The sequence below is a fragment of the Bubalus bubalis genome, chromosome 15 (genome assembly GCF_019923935.1).
Source record: "Bubalus bubalis isolate 160015118507 breed Murrah chromosome 15, NDDB_SH_1, whole genome shotgun sequence".
NCBI classification, from domain to species: domain Eukaryota; kingdom Metazoa; phylum Chordata; class Mammalia; order Artiodactyla; family Bovidae; genus Bubalus; species Bubalus bubalis.
Genome location: NC_059171.1, coordinates 47,294,068 through 47,320,997, shown reverse-complemented (window position 1 = coordinate 47,320,997; position 26,930 = coordinate 47,294,068). Strand labels below are relative to the sequence as shown.

At 39.8% G+C, this 26,930-nt stretch overlaps 1 protein-coding gene across 13 annotated transcripts in view; it reads right to left on the bottom strand.

Annotated features, from left to right (window-relative positions):
* Nucleotides 1-26,930, bottom strand: part of EYA1 (EYA transcriptional coactivator and phosphatase 1) — a 187,490-nt gene that overhangs the window by 40,892 nt on the left and 119,668 nt on the right. For all 13 annotated transcript variants that reach the window (XM_044928690.2, XM_044928691.2, XM_044928692.2 and 10 more), the window contains exon 12: nucleotides 5,754-5,843. In XM_044928690.2, the coding sequence (XP_044784625.2) occupies nucleotides 5,754-5,843 (90 nt within the window). The remainder of the gene's footprint in view (nucleotides 1-5,753; nucleotides 5,844-26,930) is intronic.

Genomic DNA, 26,930 nt, shown 5'->3' with positions numbered 1-26,930 from the left:
ATAATGTATGTAAATCACATAGGACAAGCGTTCAGTAAATGTTTATTATTCTATCAATTCTCTGCCTATAACTGTTTTCTTAGAAGTTAAAAGTGAAGCTACTGAGTAAAAGGATCAGTACATTAAGGTTCTGATGTGTTATCATCAAGCCACCTTTCTGAAAACTGTACTAATTTATATCCTTATCAGTAACATAAGTGTTCATCTCACTGCACTCTAGACCATATTACTGATTTTAAATCTTTGCTAATTTGGTGGGCAAGAGGCTGAACACTCACTCTGACATTTTTGATTACTTAAAGGTGAAATCCAACATTTTTCTTTTCTTTATGCGTACTGAAAATTCAAATGCTTTTCTCTTTTATCTGTTTATGTCCTTTACTAATTTCTTTAGGTTTTCCTTAGTGCACTGCAATAATACTTTTTATTAGTTAAAAATAATTTTGTCTTTTAATATTATCTATGGTTTTCAAAAATAGTGTTTGTTTTCTTCCCTAACGACAAAAGAAATAAGTATGCATTATAGAGAATTTGAAATACACACAAAAGTATAAGAAAATAATCAAACATCAAACTGCAGATAAAAATAATGTTAAAATTCTATAGAATATCTTTTAATCTATTTTTGTTCCTCCATTAATTCTAGGTGAATTATACTTTTCTATTAAAAAAATAAACTTCTAAGATAGCTTACAGCTCTTCCACTTTTAGAAGCACAAACATTAGGACAGAACACTTCACTTGAGATCAAAAGTAATTAGCAGTGGCATTCCTTCCTTTGAAAGAGGATTCTTTTCCTAGCCAAAAATCAATTTCTTAACAAGATATCAAAATAATTAACACACAATAACCTAAATTTTAAAGTTATCCAAGTTTATACTAGTTATTCTAATTTATCCTAAGGTTAAATTATAATGAAGCCAAGGGGCAAATTAATTTCTTTCCTTTATAAGAAAATGTATTGCAGCTTACTTCCTTTCAAGTGTGGCATTACTTAGAGGCTGTCCATGGTGCCCTTCCTTGGTCTTTGAGTCATCAAACCTAGGTCTATTGAGATCAGAACCTTAGTCCCAGGCCTTTTCTTAATAAAAATTATGAAAACGAGGAGCTATAAGAGTAAGTGCTTTGAAAATCAGACCTGGGACAGGAGTCCACACGTCAAAGGCCCAAGAAAGGACTGCGGCATTCACATTACAGAGCTCAACACCAAAGAGTCCTCTGGCCCGTCTCAACTACAACATACTAGGAGTGCGAGGGAGAACGCTGCAGCATAGCTCCACCGTTGACTAGGAGAACCTGGTGTGCACAGCCCCGAAGACAAGAGGTGGGGTCCTTCTGAAATGGAGCAAGACCCTACGGTCCTCACCCCCAATGTCCTCTGCCTGCCTTTTTGCCTGGGGAAAAACTAGCTAAAGAATAAACTTAATCAGAGAAGTGAGAAGGCACAAAAAATGAAGGCAAATAGTCAAAGGAGACTAAATAATAATAATGTACTCATTCAGCATAGTCAAGGACCTTTAGTTCCTTCTCAAGGGCTATAGATATCCTGTAAGTTGTCTTATGTGAGAGTTGGGCTGTGAAGAAAGCTGAGCGCCGAAGAACTGATGCTTTTGAACTGTGGTGTTGGAGAAGACTCTTGAGAGTCCCTTGGACTGCAAGGAGATACAACCAGTCCATTCTAAAGATCAGTCCTGAGTGCTCTTTGGAAGGAATGATGCTAAAGCTGAAACTCTAGTACTTTGGCCACCTCATGCAAAGAGTTGACTCACTGGAAACGACTCTGATGCTGGGAGGGATTGGGGGCAGGAGGAGAAGGGGACGACAGAGGATGAGATGGCTGGATGGCATCACTGACTAGATGGACATGAGTCTGAGTGAACTCCGGGAGTTGGTGATGGACAGGGAGGCCTGGCGTGCTGCGATTCATGGGGTCGCAAAGAGTCGGACATGACTGAGCGACTGAACTGAACTGAACTGAAGCTGTCTTAGAGATACTGACACTCCTACCAGGTGGAAGAAGTTAACCACTTGATGAGCAGACTGTAGCCAATGACATAAGCTGCCACAATTCTGAGAACCGGCCTCAAAGAAATGGAAACAAACTGACCCTGGAACTGAAGATTAACTGTATCTAAAACAATCAAGACGAAGCGCATCAGTCAACCGATGACCAGTTTCAAGAAGACTGTCAAAAGTGACTGTTTCTACATGTAGCCCCCTCCCTCAGCCTATAAAAGTTCTTGCCCCCTGATTGTCAGTGGAGAGAAGTCGGCCTATGGACACGAGTCCACCCTTCCCTCAGCTGTCAGCACTGAAATTAAAGCAAACTTTCCTTTTGACCAACCTGGCCTCTTTATTGGCTTCTGAGCAGCGAGCAGCCAGACTCCACTTTCTGTTACACTTCTGCTTCCCCACCGTGATCCCTGTAGTCTGAGAGAAAGAGTCTCAGAGGCTACCATGTTGATAAAAAATCAGTTAGGATGGCAACCATAATGTCAGTGAGATGATACTACTTAACACCAGACAGAAAGAGAAAATTTTACATAAACTTGTGCCTTATTTTTCTTTAGATTTATATCCATCTTGATCAAATACCTTCCTGTAACTGTGGAGAAATCCAGTAGGAGAACCAATAAAACGCAAGTTAAACTGAAATGTTATCATATTCAGAAGGCCCATCACCTTTCAACAAATAACCAACAGAAAGGGCTCTTTCTCCATTCAGTCAGAAAGAGACAGGCTTTACTCAAGAAGCTGGAAAAAAAAATCCTCCATTTTCATACTGTCATTCATAAAAAATGACTTTCCATAATAAGCATCATAGGATTGCACACGGAGACCTTTGGTAAAATGATACAGAGGGCATTAGACGTGGACATAGGAAAGCCAGGAGTACACGCAAGTCTAAACCCGTCTCTGGCAGGGTGGGGGGCTGGAATAGTATTTTCTTTGATAATTGTGTCTCTCTGTCACTCATGTTCTTTCACATGTCAAGTATTTTTAATGGCTCAAAAAACCAAGATTTCTCTCTTTTTTTTTCCTTAAGTGTCAACAGAATTAATTTAAATTGTGATTGCTTTTCATTAAAAATTGTCAGTAACAAGATGACAAGATTTTTAAAACTAAAAACAGGTAACTTTTTAATGTCTTAAAGTACAATGAAGATATTTGTAAATTACTTTAAAATCGTATCAAATTTCCCAATATTCTAATAAACATTTTAAGCAACTATTTTGATAACATTAAGAATTGTCACTGGACGTTCTTCACAGTGTATTTCTTTATTCAGCATCTTTTATAAGTCACAGCTGCAAACTAACCAAATTATACAGACAGGCTGGCAAAAAGTTAAAATTTTAAAAGAAAGTGAGGCTACAGTCAACAATCAGAGTTCAGAAATCACACGTCAAGCTAACCAACAGACTATTAATTTCCTTAACATTACTTGTACTCTAGATCTTCAAAAGCTAAAAACATGTAATTAAAATATATTAAAATATTAATGCCCCTTACCACAGCGCACTGCTAACTGGAGTGTGAAATCAGGCATTACCACATCATTTTTGCCTGATGAGATAATTTTGGTTTTCTAAAGAGCATTAAACCAATACATTTATTTTTGCCAGGAAATAATTTCACTCTTTAGTTTGAAAGAAACTAATATTTGCAGTGACCATTCTCAGCTTTGTTGAATTACAAAAATATAAAATGAAAGATTGAAATAAGTTTAAGAACCAATTTATTTTTTAAACATTGTGCAAATCTAGAGCAATGGCTAAGTGAATCCTTCATTTATACTTTTGCTGACACCTCTATATTATTCTCAGGTAAAATAATGTAAAGTCAACTTTGGTAAAGTTAACAAGCTTAAATAATTTTTCACTATTGATTTTTACATGTGGTTGAATTAGTCCTTTATCCTGTTTTGTACTTATAAGAAAGAGTCCTCAAGAATAAAATCTGGTATTTCAGTATCTTTATGGATCTTTAGTTCTTCTCCTTTTTTAAAATTTAGGCTTATGAAAAAACTACATCCATCACAAACCTAAACTAGGACTTTTAATATTTACTTTTATTTCAGACCTTCTCTGTATAGTTCAGCGTGAATAATGTTAGTAAACAAATAAAAATCTGACTATTACAGCCAAACTGAGTTTGGAAGCTTCTCTGTCTTATATTATACCAAGTTATTACTTTGCCTAACTTCTCACTTTTCACCACATAGTTCTGGCACTGCACAGACTAGCTTTGGCATTTTTAAGAAGGTAGAGTTTAAAAACAATAGAAAATTACTGCTAATTTCTTCTTGATGGATGCTATTAATACCTATTAACATCAGTAAGAGTAACAAGGCTGAATCCAAAACAAAATATCAATCTAGTCTGTATCATTGGAAACAAAAGGAAACTCAAGAAAGGAATTTTAATGTATTAGTAAAATACAGAATTTTTTGGTGTTCTCTTATGAAGGGAATCACAACCAAAAATCAGAAACAGCTTTTGAAAATAAGTATGATTATTAAGCTTTTCTAAAGCAATTAGGAAACTGTCACTCCCCCTTGGAATATTTCTACCTTAAAAATAGTAAGGCCTTACATATAATTTCCTTAAGGAAAGCAAGCACATTAAATGCCAAAAAAAAAAAAAATCTGCATTTTACTCTATGTGTAAAAATAAATATTTCACTAAAGGAATGGGGGGAAAAATGAAGCACATTTAAATAATTTCATTGCACTGGAAGTTGCCAATTCGTCTGTGAGTAGTTTCATTGCAGATGAAAAGAAATCAAAATACAGGGCAGATGTTGAACAAACCGCATTTAAATTCTGTCACACACTAGCATTTTAAAAATGATTTGGCTCATCTATGAAATAAGGTGCATTTTCCTTGATTTTGAAAAAGGGAAACATCAGGAAATATTTAAAGGCCAATTGCTGCCAATTAACTTTGATCAGTAAAAAGTTCTATTTGAATCTTTCAGATTCTTCTCCTGTCTGAAATAACATACATTTATAAAATCTAGCAAAACAACAACCTGATGATTAATGCCTCTTGGCAGCCCTACCACAAGCTTGGTTAATAGCAGGATTTAAATCAACAACTATCTCTATCAAGGAGAGAGTGAAAATAGGCATATTTTCTCATAGTGTAGACATGAAAACCAATATTCTTTATTCTGAAAAATGCTTCCAACCAAGATCAGCATGTTTGTCACTGCCCATAACACATTTTACTAGCCACTGTACAAAAATCTCCTCCCAAACTATAAAGGACAAATAAAACCATCAGCAGTTTGACATAAGGAATCTTGGCAACCCCAAGAGTAGAGGCTTGACTAAACTGTTATACAACCAGCTGGACTAGCCGGACAGAAAAGCACCTGACTCAATACGATAGGAGTCTGACATGGATAACATATAACACATGCAGGGATCACTAAAGGCAACTCATCTCAACAGTGATTGTTAACTGAGACATCTGTACTTCTGATAACACAGTTTAACATTAAAGATTCTTGCCATCAACTGTTAATCCATATCAATGGTTCCACAGAATCAAACTTTGAAACACAACAACCAAAGTAAAGCAAAACAAACTCCACGAAGGCAAAACACATTACCATATAATCAATAATTATGTTACCTCATCACTCCAATTATATGTTCAAAAAATAATATTCCACTGTTATTTCAGGACCAATCACCCATTTCCAAACATGCAACATGAGGAGTATATAAAAGAATCATAACTTACTTCTAAATCATTAAAAAATAGATGTGTGTCGGCCAAGTTGAAAATCATTTCTTCCATTCGCAGTCCAAGGGAAACTGAAGTAGGTGGATCCTGAAAGAAGAATTTTACAGGTCAAGACCATATCTACATTAGGGTACAGGAAATAAAGCATCTCATCAAGAGGGACTTTACATCAGGATAGGCCACAAGACCTGGGCTCCAGTCTTTGTCAGATTATGTGGCTTATTCTGTATTTGGACTTCAGTGACTCATTTCATTTGAAAAGTGCCTCTAATGTTGTTGGTACTTTGCCTAACAAAGAAAATAACTTGCTGTTTATATTAATACAAAAAAAATATAAACTCCAGGGTTACTCAGACATATAGAGTGGAGGAAATTCACCTTCACACATCTGTTTCAGGAGCAAGGAAATCAGTGACTCAGGAAGACATGATTTTTATGTTCCACTATAACTCATATTTAATACTGTGGGCAAGAATCCCTTATAAGAAATGGAGTAGTGCTCACAATCAACAAAAGAGTCTGAAATGCAGTACTTGGATGCAATCTCAAAAATGACCAAATGATCTCTGTTGGTTTCCAAGGCAAACCATTCAATATCACAGTAATCCAAGTCTATGCCTCAACCAGTACTGCTGAAGAAGCTGAAGTTGAATGGTTCTATGAAGACCTACAAGACCTTCTAGAACTAATACTCAAAAAAGATGTCCTCTTCATTATAGGGGACTGGAATGCAAAAGTGGGATGTCGAGAGATACCTGGAGTAACTGGAAAATTTGGCCTTGGAGTACAAAATGAAGCAGGGCAAAGGCTGACAGAGTTTTGCCAAGAGAACACACTGGTCAGAGCAAACAGCCTCTTCCAACAACACAAGAGAAGACTCTACACATGGACATCACCAGATGATCAATACCGAAATCAGACTGATTATATTCTTTGCAGCCTAAGATGGAGAAGCTCTATACAGTCAGCAAAAACAAGACCAGGAGCTGACTATGGCTCAGATCATGAACTCCTTATTGCCAAATTCAGGCTTAAATTGAAGAAAGTAGGGAAAACCACTCGACCATTCAGGTATGACCTAAATCAAATCCCTTACAATTTTACAGTAGAAGTGACAAATAGATTCAAGGGATTAGATCTGAAGACAGAGTGCCTGGAGAACTATAGACAGAGGTTCATGACATTGTACAGGAGGCAGTGATCAAGACCATCCCCAAGAAAAAGAAATGCAAAAAGGCAAAATGGTTGTCTGCAGAGGCCTTACAAATACCTGAGAAAAGAAGAGAAGCGAAAGGCAAAGGAGAAAGGGAAAGATATACCTATACGAATGCAGAGTTTCAAAGAATAGCAAGGAGAGATAAGAAAGCCTTCTTCAGTGATCAATGCAAAGAAATAGAGGGAAATAATAGAATAGGAAAGACTAGAGATCTCTTCAATAAAATTAGAGATACCAAGGGAACATTTCATGCAAAGATGGGCTCAATAAAGGACAGAAATGGTATGGACCTCACAGAAGCAGAAGATATTAAGAAGAGGTGGCAAGAATACACAGAAGAACTATACAAAAAAGATCTTCATGACCCAGATGACCATGATGGTGTGATCACTCACCTAGAGCCAGACTTCCTAGAATGTGAAGTCAAGTGGGCCTTAGGAAGCATCACTACGAACAAAGCTAGTGGAGGTGCTGGAATTCTGGTTGAGCTATTTCAGATCCTAAAAGATGATGCTGTAAAAGTGCTGCACTCAATATGCCAGCAAATTTGGAAAACTCAGCTGTGGCCAGAGGACTGGAAAAGGGCAGTGTTCATTCCAATCCCAAAGAAAGGCAGTGTCAAAGAATGTTCAAACTACCGCACAATTGCACTCATCTCACACACAACCAAAGTAATGCTCAAAATTCTCCAAGCCAGGCTTCAACAGTATGTGAACCATGAACTTCCTGATGTACAAGCTAAATTTAGAAAAGGTAGAGGAACCAGAGATCAAATTGCCAACATAGGTTGGATCATCAAGAAAGCAAGAGAGTTCTGGAAAAACATCTACTTCTGCTTTATTGACTATGCCAAAGCCTTTGACTGTGTGGATCATAATAAACTGTGGGAAATTCTTCAAGAGATGGGAATACCAGACTACCTGACCTGCCTCCTGAGAAATGTGTATGCAGGTCAGGAAGCAACAGTTAGAACTGGACATGGAACAACAGACTGGTTCCAAAAGGGGAAATGAGTATGTCAAGGCTGTATATTGTCACCCTGCTTATTTAACTTATATGCAGAGTACATCATGAGAAATGCTAGGCTGGATGAAGCACAAGTTGGAATCAAGATTGCCGGGAGAAGTATCAATAACCTCAGATACGCAGATGACACCTTATGGCAGAAAGTGAAGAACTAAAGAGCCTCTTGATGAAAGTCAAAGAGGAGAGTGAAAAAGTTGGCTTAAAGCTCAGCATTCAGAAAGCTAAGATCATGGCATCTGGTTCCATCACTTCATGGCAAATAGGTGGGGAAACAGTGGAAACAGTAAGAGACTTTATTTTGGGGGGGTTCCAAAATCACTGAAGATGGTGACTGAAATTAGAAGATGCTTGCTCCTTGGAAGAAAAGCTATGACCAACCTAGACAGCATATTAAAAAGCAGACATTACTTTGCCAACAAAGGTCCATCTAGTCAAAGCTTTGGTTTTTCCAGTAGTCATGTATGGATGTGAGAGTTGGACTATAAAGAAAGCTGAGCACTTAAGAATTGATGATTTTGAACTGTGGTGTTGGAGAAGATTCTTGAGAGTCCCTTGGACTACAAGGAGATCCAACCAGTGCATCCTAAAGGAAATCAGTCCTGAATATTTATTGGAAGGACCAATGCTGAAGCTGAAACTGCAATACTTTGGCCTCCTGATAAGAAATGACTCCCTGAGAAAGACCCTGATGCTGTGAAAGATTGAAGGCAGAAGGAGAAGGGGACGACAGAGGATGAGATGGTTGGATGGCATCACCGACTCAACAGACATGAGTTTGAGCAAGTTCCAGGAATTGGTGATGGACAGGGAAGCCTGCCGTGCTGCAGTCCATGAGGTCGCAAAGAGTCGGACACAACTGATGGATTAAAATGAACTGATAACCCATAATCCTGGGCTTCCCAGGTGGCGCAGTTGGTAAAGAATTCACTTGCCAATGCAGGAGATGCAAGGGAAACGGGTTTGATCCCTGGGTCAGGAAGATCCCCTGCAATAGGAAATGGCAACCCACTCCAGTATTCTTGCCTGGAGAATTCCATGGACAGAGGAAGCTGGTGGGCTACAGTCCATGGGGGTGCAAACAGTTGGACACAACTAAGCCCCACAATCAACAACATAATCCATAAAGTGTCTACAACCACTGTCATGACTACCAGAAAATAGATACACTATAGATAAGTTTCAGAAGGACAGTAAATAGCAATTTTACTCCAGATGATAACTACCATTATTTTTTATTTATTCAGCCTGCCTCCCAATTTTGAGTACACTCAAAATAGGAAGTGATGGCCACTCTGACCAGCTGGCACCATGCCAACTCAGAAGGCTGATCGTGACATTCTTGTAACACTATTTAGTCATCAAACAGCGAGTACCACCCATGGACGGGAGCACCAGCATTCTCAACAGTGGCTTCTACTCAACACTTCAAGCCTTTGACACTAGTGATAGATGGTTTGTGCCACACAACCTATATCCAGATGACGTCTGCTGGCATCGAGATGGGGAGCGTGGAGGTATTTAATGGTGTTACTATGTTCAAAATGCATCTCACCCACAAAGCAACAATGTTCACGGTGAATATCCTGACTGTGTGTGTGTAAGTCACTTAGTCATGTCAGACTCTTTGCAACCCCATGGGGTGTAGCCCGCCAGGCTCCTCTGTCCATGTGATTTTCCAGGCAAGAATACTGGAGTGGGTTACCATTTCCTTCTCTAGGGGATCTTCCTGACCCAGGGATCAAACATGGGTCTCCTGCACTACAGGCAGACTCTACCATTTGAGCTACCAGGGAAGCCTGCATAGTGATAAACAAACAAAAAATTCTGTAGAGAAAGTATTCAAGGATATAATGTGAGTTTTTTTCAAGTTTTTATTGGCATTCTAACAGCAATACCAACTTTCACCTTTATGGCATTTAAAATTTTTCCTAAGAAAAATAATTTCTGATCTACTACTTTATAATCCCAGCAAACCTTTGGATGTACAGGTATCATTTAGTGATAGAAACTATGACTAGAGAAATTACACCTTCATGTCGCCCATCCATCCGAGTCTTACAGTAGAGAACAAAAAACCCAGGGAAAGTAATAATCTTGCTTCCTAATACTGTCCAACATAAACCTTGCCCATTTTCTCTATTTGTGTCTTCTAAACACACTGTCTTCATTTTAAAGCTCAAGACTTGCCTGTGTTTTACCCCCTACCCTGCAAGTATCTGAAATGTATCAACAACCTAAAGCCCCATCTTCTCATGGGCTTTGATACATAGCAACAAGTGGTGGAAGAAGAACCTAGACCCAGGGGCCAAGCCCTACCCTTGTTTTTCTACTTTGGTGGCTTTAGCTCACTAAGCCTCAGTTTTCTCATCTAATAAATCAGATGGCTAGATAGCAAATATGGGATAGAATATTTTATCCCATAGAATTAAAAAAAACCTCCATCTTTTAATTTGTCACAATCATAGGGGCTTCCCAAGCAGCTCAGTGGTAAAAGAGTCCACCTGCAATTCAGGAGCTACAGGAGATATAGATTGATCCCTGAGTCGGGAAAATCCGCTGGAGGAGGGCATAGCAACCAACTCCAGTATTCTTGCCTGGAGAATCCCATGGACAGAGGAGTGTTACAGTCCACAGGGTCGCAAAAAGTTGGACACGACTGAAACAACTTAGGATGAATATGTGTTTATACACGTGGGAGAAAGGAGGGGCCTGGGACTCACTGGGTACAGCCATGGGCTGATCAACTGTGGCCAGAGAGGCAGAGTTAACCCCATCCCTGCAGGACCTGTCCCACTAGCTCCCGTCTACCCCACCTGCATGAGCACCTGCATGCTCTACCTTTGCAAGAGTTCCAGGGAAGGACAAGACGAGGTCTGAGGAAATACAGCAGGATGGTACTGCTAGCCTCAATTCCCCTCCCCTCTAGGCCTTCTCTGCCAGCTGACTGGCACTGGAAAGGAGGCAGAAAACACATCATTGCCAAAAATCTGGGGTGAGATTGGCAAAAGGGCAAAGCAAATACCCCAGGGCTTTTGTAAGAGGGCATACAGGAAAGAAAAATACATAGGCCAGCACAGTGTCCAAGAGCTGTGTGTGGAGGGACAAATAAAAACACTTCCCTCAAATTTCCTGTGCAATCAGATGAACCTATTTGTGAGGCAGGAATAGGGACACAGATACAGAGAATAGATATGTGTACACATTACTTTGCCAACAAAGGTCCGTCTAGTCAAGACTATGGTTTTTCCTGTGGTCATGTATGGATGTGAGAGTTGGACTGTGAAGAAGGCTGAGCACTGAAGAATTGATGCTTTTGAACTGTGGTGTTGGAGGAGACTCTTGAGAGTCCCTTGGACTGCAAGGAGATCCAACCAGTCCATTCTGAAGGAGATCAGCCCTGGGATTTCTTTGGAAGGAATGATGCTAAAGCTGAAACTCCAGTACTTTGGCCACCTCATGCGAAGAGTTGACTCACTGGAAAAGACTCTGATGCTGGGAGGGATTGGGGGCAGGAGGAGAAGGGGACGACAGAGGATGAGATGGCTGGATGGCATCACTGACTCGATGGACGTGAGTCTCAGTGAACTCCGGGAGTTGGTGTTCGACAGGGAGGCCTGGCGTGCTGCGATTCATGGGGTCGCAAAGAGTCGGACACGACTGAGCGACTGATCTGATCTGATCTGACATGGGGGAGGGGAGGGTGGGATAAATTAAGAGAGTAAGATTAACATATATACACCATCATGTGTAAAATAGATAGCCAGTGGGAAGCTGCTATATGGCGCAGGGAGCTCAGCTCAGGACTCTGTGATGATCTAGAGGGGTGGCATGGGCGTGGGAAGGAGGCTCAAGAGGGAGGGAATATATGGATACAGTTAGCTGATTCACTTTATTGCACAGTAGAAACTAACACAGCATTGTAAAGCAATTATCCTCCAGTTAAAAAAAAAAGGAAACACATTTCCTGTGCAATGATTTAGCCTTGATCAATCTTCCCCTTGAGTTACCACCTAAAATCGATGAAATTTCATAGGTTGTAGAAGAATTAAAAATAGTTTACAAGTGAGTAAAGAAAAACTCTTATTGAATCTTGGTTTTATAGGAAAATTGCTCACTCACAAGAATTCCAAGTAGCAATAAGCGTGCTAGAAAAAACAAATGCTCAAATACAGCCCAGAGCAGAATGGACCAGCAGGGAAAGTTCAAACAGTTATTTCTGAAACAAAATGACTCAGGTGTGTCCTCGTTGAGGCCAATAAAAATACACTGACTTATCTCATAACCACGTCAATGAATCTTTTTATGTGGCCAGGCGGAAGAGACACATGGCAATTATTTAATTGGCAATTCTAGAATTTATGTGCCACGGTAGCATTACTTCTGAAAAACGATTATTTCTCCTTGATATGGTTGCTTACTTATACCACCATCAAAAGAATTACTCTATTGTTTGTGAATATATAGCATACTCTAACTTTTCTTCATAAATTACAGTAATGACCTGCGAGTCAGAATACTAATAAATTTTAAAGGCTCATTCAGTCTTGTGGTCAAATACAACACAGATGTTGGCCTTATTTACCTCTTAATGCTTTTCTCTTCTGTTATTAGCTGTCATTCCTTAACAGTTTTCATACTGCCACTCCACCATACTACCAGGAAACATTACTACACCTAAAGAACAGTCTGATGATGAACTGGAATGGAGGAATTTTAGAATAGGAACGGGATCGAGTCAAAAGCAGTATTCCTCAAATATTTTAAAATAATCCACAGCAAAAAAAACACAACATTATATACTATGATCTAGTACCATCTCTCTCGTCTCTCTCTCTCTCACACTCACACACACACACACAGCTGAAATGTGTGCTTGGCAAAATGAGACTTTCCATACTGTGTGGAGCGTATTCTGCTATTTTCCATTTCATCGCCCATTAACAGGTCCAAGTCTATAGTTTGAAAAGCAGAATTCTAGAGAACATGCACTTTTGATTTCAGAGACAGGAAAACTAATTTGCAACTGTGTTACGATTTGCTTGTGATGCTGGGAAAGACTGAGGGCAGGAGGAGAAGAGGGTGACAGAGGATGAGATAGTTGGATGGCATCAGCGACTCAATGGACATGAGTTTGAGCAGACTCCACAAGGCAGTGAAGGACAGGGGAGCCTGGGGCACTGAAGTTCATGGGGTCACAGGGTTGAACATGACTGAACGACAACAAAAGAGCTGTGAGGGTGCAAAGTTGTCTCCCCCTAAGTGTTCCACCTGAAAGGCAAGGAGCTGGAAGAACAGATAACCATGGTCACAGATTTATTCCCCATTCTAGCAACTGGAGTTCTCATATCAAGGTTAGATTCGATCTTCCTATTATAATAATCTTTTACTATTTTCACATTTTCCAAACATGCCTGATACAAGTCAAATGTCACAAAAGCTAACATTGAACAGTTAATAAATGAGTCGCAGCTTGATGGCTTATTTTGGCATATTTAGAGGAAGAAAGGGGAAAAAACACATTTTTTAAGACCTAAACTGAGACATTAAAAATCACCATGTCTTTGGCTAAATCTTACTTTTCTTGTGCTTTGCAGTAACAAATTCCAGAGCTGCAGTTATGAAAGAGTGGTTTTTAAAACACCATTTTTGCTCTATCACTTTTGAAAAATTATTTAGAACCTTGCTTCCACTTCAAAGAAATATTTCATTTTAAGTAAAACTTGTTGCCAAATGTTTCCATTCTTCTCTGAATTTGACTCCTCAGTGGTATTTGCCACTCCTGTCAAATTTCTCTTAACATTTCTCCTTCTCTGATGTCTGTAATATCATGAATTGTTTTTCTGAGCATCTTCCTACAATCAGATTATCTACTCCCTATCCCTTAAGTCATGTCAGTTCCTAGGACTGTTTTCATCTGTTCCTCACTCTATTTACACTGCCTACAGAACCCACACACTCACACCTTCAACCACCACCCCCATTCCCCTCTATTAAATCTTAGGTCTCATTTGTAGGCCCATGTATCAATCACCTATTGGTCACTGATATTCTGTGTACCATGCTGTTGTTGTTCAATCACTAAGTCCTTTCCAACTCTTTGTGACCCCATGAACAGCAACACACCAGGCTTCTCTGTCCATCACTATCTCCCTGAGTTTGCTGCCCACTGAGTCAATGATACCATCCAACCATCTAGTCCTCTGTTGCCCCCGTTGTTCTCTTGCCCTCAATTTTTCCCAGCAACAGGGTCTTTTCCAATGAATCTGCTCTTCACATCAGGGGGCCAAAGTATTAAAGCTTCAGCATCAGTCCTTCCAATGTACCATACAGTACTTGAAACTCAGTGGGCTGCAATCTGGACCCATCATATTTCCCACATTAAATGAATCACAACCTTCTGCTGCTTGGACCTAGAATTCATACCTTCCTTATATTCACCACCATTTTCTTTTTCCCCAGGCCCATGTCTCTTTATAACTATCTGCAGTAGCCTCTCTCACTGGACTGGTCTACTCGGGTTATCAGTATCAAGACATCAAGGTCTCTGTTCAACCCCCATGCCCACATCCTATATCCTTGCACAGGGCTTCTCCCCCCGACCCTTCATCAGTCCACAGTTTTCCTCCCTGACTTCTCTCAGACAGGCTTGTCAGCTTCTGGGTACCACAGCTGTGTGTGCTCTTGTCTGTGGCAGTCATACCCCTGTATCTTTCTCCTCCATCCTTGGGACCATGCATAGTGCCTGGCCTAGGGCTTCCCCAAAGTTCGGTGCAGAAGTAAATGAAGGACAGCAATAAACAGCAAGTATTTCAAATAATTCTAATTAAGAAAAAAATATTAAATTTTATCTTTAGTTAGTATCCAGTATCAGTTAAAAACAAACAAACAAACAAAAAAACCCTAGGTACTTGGCTTAGGAGGAAAAATGGGTGTTTGACTCCCAAAATCATTCTATTTATCTAAATACTATTAAACACACTCATTCATAATTTGTACCTGATTAAAGAGCAGCTCATTTTTAGAAACAGCTGCTTACAAAGCCTATCTTATCTACGTGATGCACTAAATAAGACTAGCCTAAGAACAGCATACAATTATTTATTTTTTAAACTCATCAGGGGTTATGTGTTAATCATCTTGTGAAATATATTCTCATGTGCTCTGCAACTTAGTTCCCTAGTAAAAACTGAACAGTCCAGTGAAGAAGCTCAAATAGAGAAAATATAATAAAATGTTTTATCATTTTTCTGGTTTAACAAAGAAACATTGTAAACTTACTACAGTTCTTATGCCCAGGAAATTCTACTAGCCAAAACAAGACAAACAGTATTCAGAAATAAAGCTATTTGCAGCATTGTGGATGAACCCAGAGACTGTCATACTAAGTGAAGTAAGACAGAGAAAGAAAAATACCATGTGATACCACTTACAGGCAGATTCTAAAAAGTGATACAAATTAACTTATTTACAAAACAGAAATACAGACTCAGAGACATAGGAAACGTATGGTTACCAAAGGGGAAAGGAGGGTGGGAGGGAGGGATAAATCAGGAGTTTGGGATTAAGAGATACACACCAGTACATATAAAACAGATGAACAGCAAGGACCTACTGTATAGCACAGGGAACTATAGTCTATATCTTGTAATAACCTATAATGGAAAATAATCTGAAAAAGAATATATATATGAATATTTATATATACATATATATGAATCACTTTGCTGTACACCAGAAACTAATATAACATCGCAAATCAACTATACTTCAATTTTTTTTAAATGGCAAATGTCTGCTTAAAGTCATGAAAATAAGGTGAAGGAACTCATTGCAATGCTAGGCTACTCAAGGTTGCTTTGTGTAAGTCGAAGATGGTTATATCTACTGAAGAGAAAGCAATATTATACAGAAAAGTTAGGTCCAAGTCTAAAGCAATTCTTTTGCTCTCATCCTCTATCCAGTGAACCCCACAGCCTCAAGATCTTTTTCTCCTGTTTCTAGAACACAGAACTGCCCACACAGACAAAAGTTATTATCATCCTGTATTCAAATCATCAGCATCATCCCTGGCCACTGTCATTCTTTTATTGTCTGTTCCTTGATTTTTTTCAGCCTGATCACTGCCATTTACACTAGGTCTTCATGTGATGAGAATGCTTTGAAGAGAAGAAACTCTAGACAAAATCAGTGCATAGAAATGCTGAAATGCCACTAAATTCATCTTTTAGGGAGATTCATGTGTCAGTCTTGAATTAACATGTTGACAGTATATACACTATTGATACTATGCATAAAATAGACAGCTAATAAGAACTAATGTATGTATCTCAGAGAACTCTACTCAGTGCTCTGTGGTGGCCTAAATGGGAAGGAAATCCAAAAAAGGGGCTATATGTATATGTATAGATGATCCACTTTTCTGCACAGCAGAAACTAACACAACATTATAAAGCAACTATCCTCCAATAGAAATTGATTTTTAAAAGATTATATATAATGTGAATTAAATGAAAGAAAAGGATGTTTAGAAGTATATGTGACTATTAGAACATTGGAAGACAAGGATATGGGCTCGACTTGTTTTGTCTTACAGATGAGCTAGGGCATTTGATAAGAGCTTCCCTGGCAGCTCAGGGATAAAGGATCCACAGGTCAATGCAGGATACTTAAGAGATGCGGGTTTGATTCCTGGGTGGAGAAGATCCCCTGGAGAAGGTAATGACAACCCACTCCAGTATTCTTGCCTGGAGAGAAGCCTGGCAGGCTGCAGTCCATGGGGTTGCAAAGAGTCAGACACAACTTAGCCACCAGACAACAACGATGTATGACTTAAGAGACTAAACAGCAACCAAGGGCATTTGATAAGCTTCAAGCATCATTAAAAATGCACTTTTCAGGAAGCACAATCCACAGCAACTCAGAAATTTGATTTTGCCAAGACTCAGCCACCAGACAAAGACGCGGTTGTGACTGCAGGGCTGTCACTGTTTCTAAATTTCCATCTAGCAGTTCTTTTAGGATGACGAGGATTGAAACTCCTTTCATCAGAGCTTATGAGGATGCCATCCAGTTCATCTCTTGACTGAACTAGGTCTAACACTAGCCCACACGAGGCATTGGCAGGAGTACATTTTTGCTACATGTCAAGTAAATGGAAGGAGTTTTCTAAGATAACTGAGCTCCCAACCTGCAGGCATAAAGGACACCAGAAGTGTACATTCTCATGGTGGTCATACTGTGCGCTTTGCAGTCATAGCATCTAGACTGAAATTCTCACTTTACCATTTACTAGCTCTGTGGTGGGCAGTTCAGTTACTTAACCCCTGGATTTCAGGTCCCAGATCAGCAAAATAGGAATACAACAGGTTTGCTTGAGGTTTTTAATTGATGATATATTTAAAGTTCTGAACACAGTGCCTAGCAAGTATTAAGCTGCTGCTGCTACTACTCTGGGTGGTGGTGGTGGTATTTCTATCTCTATACTACAGTAATAACTGCAGATCAGTCCAAACATGGGACACCATGTTCCTATTACAGAAAGGTACATGAACATTCTGTGTTCAGATTGGATGTGAAGTTCATGCTTTTTAAAAATAAGGTCACCCCTAAATTCCTCATGCCAATATTTTTGAGGTGATTGTGTTTTTAAGAGACCCATATCAGTAGAGCTGATTTGTGTGGATGTTAAGCTGGGAACATGCAGTGTGACCACTCCCAGAAGCAATGCCACTGATTCTCCCAAAAGATGCTAACCAAGCTTCTTATCACTAAGAGCAACGACCCAATTCTAGAAAACCAGCAGAGGTGTTGTCCCATACTCTGAAGATCTAGGAATGGAGCGGAGGGCACTGTCATTTCAGACAGTATCCAAGCACTACACCAATTCCACAGAAATCCAAAAATGCTCTTTAAGGAAAAAGCAATCACCTGCACAGCCAAGCAGTGTGATCTCTGTGGGTGGGTCACTTATACCTATTAGCTTATACCCTTTAATCATTAAGGGGTTAGATTTTTGGACAGGAACTTAAGCAAAGCCCAGATCCATTGTTTACAGTCCAAATGACTTGGCAGAACAGGTCATGGCAAAATCTTGATAGGCCCAAGCTTATCAACAAATAGCTGGTAGTGACAAAGGGCAATAAACCATAATTACTGAGGTACATTCCAAATGTAGTACCTTCAATGTATAGTCCCTGAAAATGTTCAGGGTTCACAAAATGACTTGAGCATTTGAGGAATACATAATTCAGAGAGGCCTTGTTTGTGGTAGGGTCAAAGAATAAATCTTTGGGAGTACTTTAAGAATATCAACATCATATAAAATTATCTGCTACTATAACAGGAAAGAAAAGTAGGGTCTTCTAGTATCAGTTGTTCAAAAAATAGCAACTCTGATTGGAGTCATGTGACTGATGACCAGGGAAAGGTATTCCATTCCTCAGCTTCCATGAGAGCATAGCATCCTTTCCCTAATGTAAATAGTTGATTACTCCCAAGTTAAGATTACCATGTATATGCGTTATACATGAAAGTGAAAGTCCCTCAGTCCTGTCCGACTCTTTGGGACCTCACGGACTATTCAGTCCATGGAATTCTCCAGGCCAGAATATTGGAGTGGGTAGCCATTCCCTTCTCCAGGGCATCTTTTGAACCCAGAGACTGAACCCCGCTCTCTTGTACTGCAGGCAGATTCTTGACCATCTGAGCCACCAGGGAAGCCCATGGTGGCCACCATTTATATTGTACATAAAGGTCTGCTAGATATTACACAGAAAATGCCTAAGGCTAGATTTAAGCTTCAAGGAGCAGAATTGGATTTACCTTTAAAGTTAGCCACCAAGCATCAAGCACACCTACAGATTAATCATATTAGTTCACTGACTCATGAGCTGTGGCTGGTAAACTGAAATTCACTATGCTGTTGAAAAGATAATGAAGGAATGGGGCACCTACATGAGCCACTAAGGATACCCATCTGTCTTCAAGAGGTGTCCAGGAAACCTTAGCAAGGATCTGCACTAATATTGGAGAGATATTCAAGGAGAGAAGATATTTGAGAAAATCTCCAAATTTAGAAAGCAGTTAAGGCTCATCTAAAAACTGCCTCATATCAACCCTGAATATTCACTGGAAGGATTGAAGCTGAAGCTTGAATACTTTGGCCACTTGAGCCGAAGAGCCATCACTGGAAAAGACCATGATGCTAGGAAACGTTGAGGGCAAAAGGAGAAGGGAGCAGCAGAGGATAAGATGGTTAAACAGCATCAATAACACAGCAGACATGAATTTGAGCAAACTCTGGAAGATAGTGAAGGACAGGGAAGCCTGGCATGCTGCAGGCTTCATGGAGTCACAGACAGTTGGACAATGCTTAGCGACTGAACAACAACAACACTGCCTCACCAAAAGTAGCTATGGGCTAGTCATTTATAAAAAACACTGTCATTCTCTTTATTTCTAACGCGGGTCCACATATACTTGGTTCTGCTGAGTTAATGAATTTGTGGTTTAAAAACCCCTCAAACTGGAGTTTTCTCCTTCTTAATCAACTCTGAGTCAAGGGTTTATAGGATAATTGAGAACACTCTACAATGGCTTGTTAAATGAGAATTCAATCAGAATGTTGACATTAAAAAAAAAAGAGAGAGAGAGAGCAACCAGACATTGTGAAGTCACTCAGTTGTGTCCGACTATTTGTGACCCCATGGACTGTAGCCCACCAGGCTCCTCCATTCATGGAATTTTCTAAGCAAGAGTACTGGAGTGGGTTTCCATTTCCTTCTCCAGGGGATCTTCCCAACCCAGGTATCGAACCTGGGTCTCCCGCATTGCAGGCAGACGCTTTATCGTCTGAGCCACCAGGGAATTGCAACCAGACACTCAGTTCAGTTCAGTCACTCAGTCGTGTCTGACTCTTTGCGACCCCATGCATCACAGCACGCCAGACCTCCCTGTCCATCACCAACTCCCAGAGTTCACTCAGACTCACGTCCATGGAGTCAGTGATGCCATCCAGCCATCTCATCCTCTGTCGTCCCCTTCTCCTCCTGCCCCCAATCCCTCCCAGCATCAGAGTCTTTTCCAATGAGTCAACTCTTCGCATGAGGTGGACAAAGTACTGGAGTTTCAGCTTTAGCATCATTCCTTCCAAAGAAATCCCAGGGCTGATCTCCTTCACAATGGACTGGTTGGATCTCCTTGCAGTCCAAGGGACTCTCAAGAGTCTCCTCCAGCACCACAGTTCAAAAGCATCAATTCTTCAGTGCTCAGCCTTCTTCACAGTCCAACTCTCACATCCATACATGACCACAGGAAAAACCATAGCCTTCACCAGACGGACCTTTGTTGGCAAAGTAATGTCTCTGTTTTTGAATATGCATTCTAGGTTGGTCATAACTTTCCTTCCAAGGAGTAAGCGTCTTTTAATTTCATGGCTACAATCACCATTTGCAGTGATTTTGGAGCCCCCCAAAATAAAGTTTGACACTGTTTCCACTGTCTCCCCATCTATTTCCCATAAAGTGATGGGACCAGATGCCATGATCTTAGTTTTCTGAATGTTGAGCTTTAAGCCAACTTTTTCACTCTCCTCTTTCACTTTCATCAAGAGGCTTTTTAGTTCCTCTTCACTTTCTGCCATAAGAGTGGTGTCATCTGTATATCTGAGGTTATTGATATTTCTCCCAGCAATCTTGATTCCAGCTTGTGCTTCTTCTAGCCCAGCGTTTCTCATGATGTACTCTGCATAGAAGTTAAATAAGCAAGTGACAACATACAGCCTTGACGTACTCCTTTGCCTATTTGGAACCAGTCTGTTGTTCCATGTCCAGTTCTAACTGTTGCTTCCTGGCCTGCATATAGGTTTCTCAAGAGGCAGGTCAGGTGGTCTGGTACTCTCATCTCTTCCAGAATTTTCCACAGCTTATTGTGATCCACACAGTCAAAGGCTTTGGCATAGTCAATAAAGCAGAAATAGATGGTTTTCTGGAACTCTCTTGCTTTTTTGATGATCCAGTGGATGTTGGTAATTTGATCTCTGGTTCCTCTGCCTTTTCTAAAACCAGCGTGAACATCTGGAATTTCATGGTTCACATATTGCTGAAGCCTGGCTTGGAGAATTTTGAGCATGACTTTTCTAGCGTGTGAGATGAGTGCAATTGTGTGGTAGTTTGCGCATTCTTTGGCATTGCCTTTCTTTGGGATTGGAATGAAAACTGACCTTTTCCAGGCCCGTGGCCACTGCTGAGTTTTCCAAATTTGCTGGCATATTGAGTGTAGCACTTTCACAGCATCATCTTCCAGGATTTGAAATATCTCAACTGGAATTCCATCACCTCCACTAGATTTGTTCATAGTGATGCTTTCTAAGGCCCACTTGACTTCACATTCCAGGATGTCTGGTTCTAGGTGAGTGATCACACCATGGTGATTATCTGGGTCGTGAAGATCTTTTTTGTACAGTTCTTCTGTGTATTCCTGCCACCTCTTAATATCTTATGCTTCTGTTAGGTCCATACCATTTCTATCCTTTATCAAGCCCATCTTTGCATGAAACGTTCCCTTGGTATCTCTAATTTTCTTGAAGAGATCTCTAGTCTTTCCCATTCTGTTGTTTTCCTCTATTTCTTTGCATTGATCGCTGAGGAAGGCTTTCTCATCTCTTGTTGCTATTCTTTGGAACTCTGCATTCAGATGCTTATATCTTTCTTTTCCTCCTTTGCTTTTTGCTTCTCTTCTTTTCATAGCTCTTCATAAGTCTTCCCCAGACAGCCATTTTGCTTTTTTCCATTTCTTTTCCATGGGGATGGTCTTGATTCCTATCTCCTGTACAATGTCACAAACCTCCATCCATAGCTCATCAGGCACTCTATCTATCAGATCTAGTCCCTTAAAACTATTTCTCACTTCTACTGTATAATTGTAAGGGATTTGATTTAGGTCATACCTGAATGGTATAGTGGTTTTCCCTACTTTCTTCAATTTAAGTCTGAATTTGGCAATAAGGAGTTCATGATCTGAGACACAGTCAGCTCTCGGTCTTGTTTTTGCTGACTGTATAGAGCTTCTCCATCTTTGGCTGCAAAGAATATAATCAATCTGATTTCGGTGTTGACCATCTGGTGATGTCCATGTGTAGAGTGTTTTCTTGTGTTGTTGGAAGAGGGTGTTTGCTATGACCAGTGCATACTCTTGGCAAAACTCTATTAGCCTTTGCCCTACTTCATTCCGTATTCTAAGGCCAAATTTTCCTGTTACTCCAGGTGTTTCTTGACTTCCTACTTTTGCATTCCAGTCCCTTATAATGAAAAGGACATCTTTTTTGGGTGTTAGTTCTAAAAGGTCTTGTAGGTCTTCATAGAACCATTCAACTTCAGCTTCTTCAGCATTACTGGTCAGGGCATAGACTTGGATTACTGTGATATTGAATGGTTTGCCTTGGAAAGGAACAGAGATCATTCTGTCGTTTTTGAGATTGCATCCGACTACTGCATTTCGGACTCTCTTGTTGACCATGATGGCTACTCCATTTCTTCTAAGGGATTCCTGCCCACAGTAGTAGATATAATGGTCATCTGAGTTAAATTCACCCATTCCAGTCCATTTTAGTTCGCTGACTCCTAGAATGTTGACATTCACTCTTGCCATCTCTTGTTTGACTACTTCCAATTTGCCTTGATTCATGGACCTAACATTCCAGGTTCCTATGCAATATTGCTCTTTACAGCATCAGACCTTGCTTCTATCACCAGTCACATCCACAACTGGGTATTGTTTTTGCTTTGGCTCCATCCCTTCATTCTTTCTGGAGTTATTTCTCCAGTGATGTCCAGTAGCATATTGGGCACCTACTGACCTGGGGAGTTCCTCTTTCAGTATCCTATCATTTTGCCTTTTCATACTGTTGGGGTTCTCAAGGCAAGAATATTGAAGTGGTTTGCCATTCCCTTCTCCAGTGGACCACATTCTGTCAGACCTCTCCACCATGACCTGCCCACCTTGGGTGGCCCCACATGGCATGGCTTAATTCCATTGAGTTAGACAAGGCTGTGGTCCATGTGATTAGACTGGCTAGTTTAACATTACATTAATGTCTAGTGTATCGAGACACTGAAGTGAAGTGAAGTGAAGTCGCTCAGTCATGTCCGACTCTTTGCGACCCCGTGGACTGTAGCCTACAAGGCTCCTCTGTCCATGGGATTTTCCAGGCAATAGTCCTGGAGTGGGTTGCCATTTGCTTCTCCAGGGGATCTTCCCAACCCAGGGATCGAACCTGGGTCTCCCACATTGTAGACAGAGGCTTTACAGTCTGAGCCACCAGGGAAGTCCCAACTGGAGACATTACACACCTCTTATTGAAAGATTTACCCCACCCATGAAATCTTGTCCAAAACAAACAAATCAACCATCAAATCTAAATCTAACTCAGCTTCTGGATCTAGCTACTGATATGTAGGAAATACAGAGAACAAAAGACTATGTGATAAAGGAATACAATGGAGATGCAATCAAGAAAACCCACTCTAGGAATGCTACAAGAGAAATGGTCTGATTATTTTAAAAGATATACTAGAGGTTAAATAAAAAAGATTAGGTGAGAATGTACTATTAAAATACATATTAAGAGACATACAATAAACTATCAAAAAAATAAAACCATTGGGAAAACCCCTTTATAAACTAGGAACAGAAGATAGAAGGAAACTATCTCAATACTATAAAGGCCATATATGAAAAGCCCACAACAACCTCATACTCAACGTTTAAAGTCGAAATGCTTTTCCTCTATGAGCAGGAACAAGTCAAGGATGTCATTTCTATTTGACATTTTACTGGAAGTCCTAATCAGTAAAACTAGGTAAGAAATAAAAATCCAAATAGGAAAAGAAGAAGTAAAATTATCTTTATTCACAGATGACATGATCTTATATGCAGAAAATGCCAAAGAGTTTCTAAAAACTGTTAGAACTAATAAATGAATTCAGCACAGTTACTGGATAAAAAAAATCAGCACACAAAAATCAGCTGCATTTTTATATACTAACAATGAACAATCCATAAAAGAAATTAAGAACATTTCAGTTAAAATACCATTAAAAGGAATAAAATACTTAGAAATAAATGTAACAAAAAGTAGTCAAAAGACTTCTATACTGAAAACTATAAAATGTTGCTGAAAGAAATCAAAGAAGATACAATTAAAAGGAAAAACATTCTATCCTCCCAAATGGAAGGTTTAATATTAAGATACCAATACTACTCAATGTGACTTATAGATTTAATGCAATTTCTATCAAATTTTTGTGTTAGTCATTCAGCCATGTCCAGCTCTTCGTGACCCAATGGGCTATAGCCCACCAGGCTTCTCTGACCATGGAATTCTCCAGGCAAGAATACTGGAGTGAGTTGCCAATCCATCCTCCAGGGGATCGTCACAACCCAGGGATGGAACCCGGGTCTCCCACATTTCAGGCAGATTCTTGACCATCTGAGAGAAGAATATTTTTAGTGATCAAATTTTTAAGGGGATTTTTAATGGTATTTTTTTGTAAAACCAGAAAAATCCATCCTAAAATTCATATGCAATCTCAGAGGATCCAAATAGCCAAAACCATCTTGAAAAATAAAAACAAAGTTGGATTTCATACTTCTTAATTTTAAAACTTAATCACAAAGCTACAGCAGTCAAAACAGTATGGTATATAGTGACATGGATGGACCGAGAGACTGTCATATAGCATGAAATGAGTCAGAAAGAGAAAAATGTCATATATTAATACATATATGTGCAATCTAGAAAAATGGCATAGGTGATCTTATTTGCAAAACAGAAAGAGAGACACAGATGTAGAGAACAAACATGGATACCAAGGGAGAAAGGAGAAGGATGGGAACAATTGGGAGATTGGGATTAGCATACATATATAAATATATACACACACATATATCACATATACATATATATATACACTACTGACACTAGGTATGAAATAGATGACTAATGAGAACATACTATATATAGCACAGGGAACTCTACTCAACACTTTGTGGTAACCTAGATGGGAAGGAATTCAAAAGAGAGGGGATATATGTATATGTGTAGCTAATTCACTTTGCTCAACAGCAGAAACTAACACAACACTGCAAAGCAACTATACTCCATTGTAAATTAATTAAAAAACAGTCATTTATAAAGACTGGTATAATGACAAGACATATGGACTACTGGAATGCAACAGAGCTCAGAAGCAAATTCCCACACATATGGTCAAATTACTTTTAAATAGAGCGCCAAGATTATTCAATGAGGAAAACATAGCCTTTTCAACAAATAGTGTTGTGAAAACTGGATATCCACAAGCAAAAGAATCAAGTTGGATCCTTATCTTACACCATACACAAAAATGAACTCAACATGGATCAAATACCTAAACATAAGAGTGAAACTGTAAAACTCTTTGGGTAAAACACTTCAGACAATGAATCTGGCAAGTGACTTCTTGGCTATGACACAAATGCACAGGCAACAGAAGGAAAAATAGATAAATTTGACTATATCTAAGAACTTCTATGCATCAAAGGATTCAATTAACAGAATGAAAAGGTAACCTATGGAATAGTAGAAAATATCTAAACCCGTATCTGATAGGAGGTACAAAAAACACCTACAACACAGCCATTAAAAAAAAAAAAAAAAAAAAAAAAAAAAAACAGTTAAAAAATGGGCAGAGAACTTAATAGTGATCCCAGTGGTTCAGCTGGTAAAGAATCCACCTGCAATGAGGGAGGCCTGGGTTCATTCCCTGGGTTGGGAAGATTGCCTGGAGAAGGAAACACCTACCCACTCCAGTATTCTTGCCTGGACAATTCCATGGACAGAGGAGCCTGGCAGGCTCCAGTCCATGGGATCGGAAAGAGTCGGACATGACTGAGTGACTTTCACGTTCAAAGATACACAAGTGATCAGCAAGCACATGAAAAGATGCTCAACATCACTAATCATTAGGGAAATGCAAATCAAAATCACAGTGAGATATCACCTCACACTCACTAGGATGGCTACTATAAAAGAACTGGACAATAACAAGTGCTGATAAAAATGTAGAGAAATTGGAACCCTTGTGCCCTGTTGGCACAGCTGCTATGGAAAACAGTATGGCAATTCCTCAAAAAATTAAGCATAGGATCACTATATGATTCAGCAATTCTACTTCTGAAAGTCAAAGTGAAAGTTGCTCAGTTGTGTCTCACTCTTTGCGACCCCCTGGACTGTAAAGTCCATGGAATTCCCCAGGCCAGAATCCTGGAGTGGGTAGCCTTTCCCTTCTCCAGGGGATCTTCCCAACCCTAGGACTAAATCCAGGTCTCCTGCATTGCAGGTGGATTCTTTATCAGCTGAGCCACAAGGGAAGTCTAATTGTACTTCTGGCACCCAAAATAACTGACAGCAGGGTCTCCAAGAGATATCTATACAGCCACTTTCATAGCAGCCTTATTCACAACTGCTAAAAGGTAGAAACAATTCAAGTGTCCATTGACAAATGAATAGATGAAATGAGGCATTCCCATTCAATGGAGTATTCTTCAGTTCAGTTGCTCAGTTATGTCCAACTCTGCAATCGCATGGACTGGAGAATGCCAGGATTCCCCGTCCTTCATCATCTCTCAGAGCTTGCTCAAACGCACGTCCACTGAGTTGGTGATGCCATCCAACCATCTCGTCCTCTGTCGTCCCATTCTCCTCCTATCTTCTATCTTTCCCAGCATCAGGGTCTTTTCCAATGAGTCAGCTCTTCACGTCAGGTAGCCAAAGTATTGGAGCTTCAGCTTCAGCAGCAGTCCTTCCAGTGAATATTCAGGATTGAGATCCTTTAGGATTGACTGGCTGTATCTTCCTGAGGTCCAAGGGACTCTCAAGAGTCTTCTCTAGCACC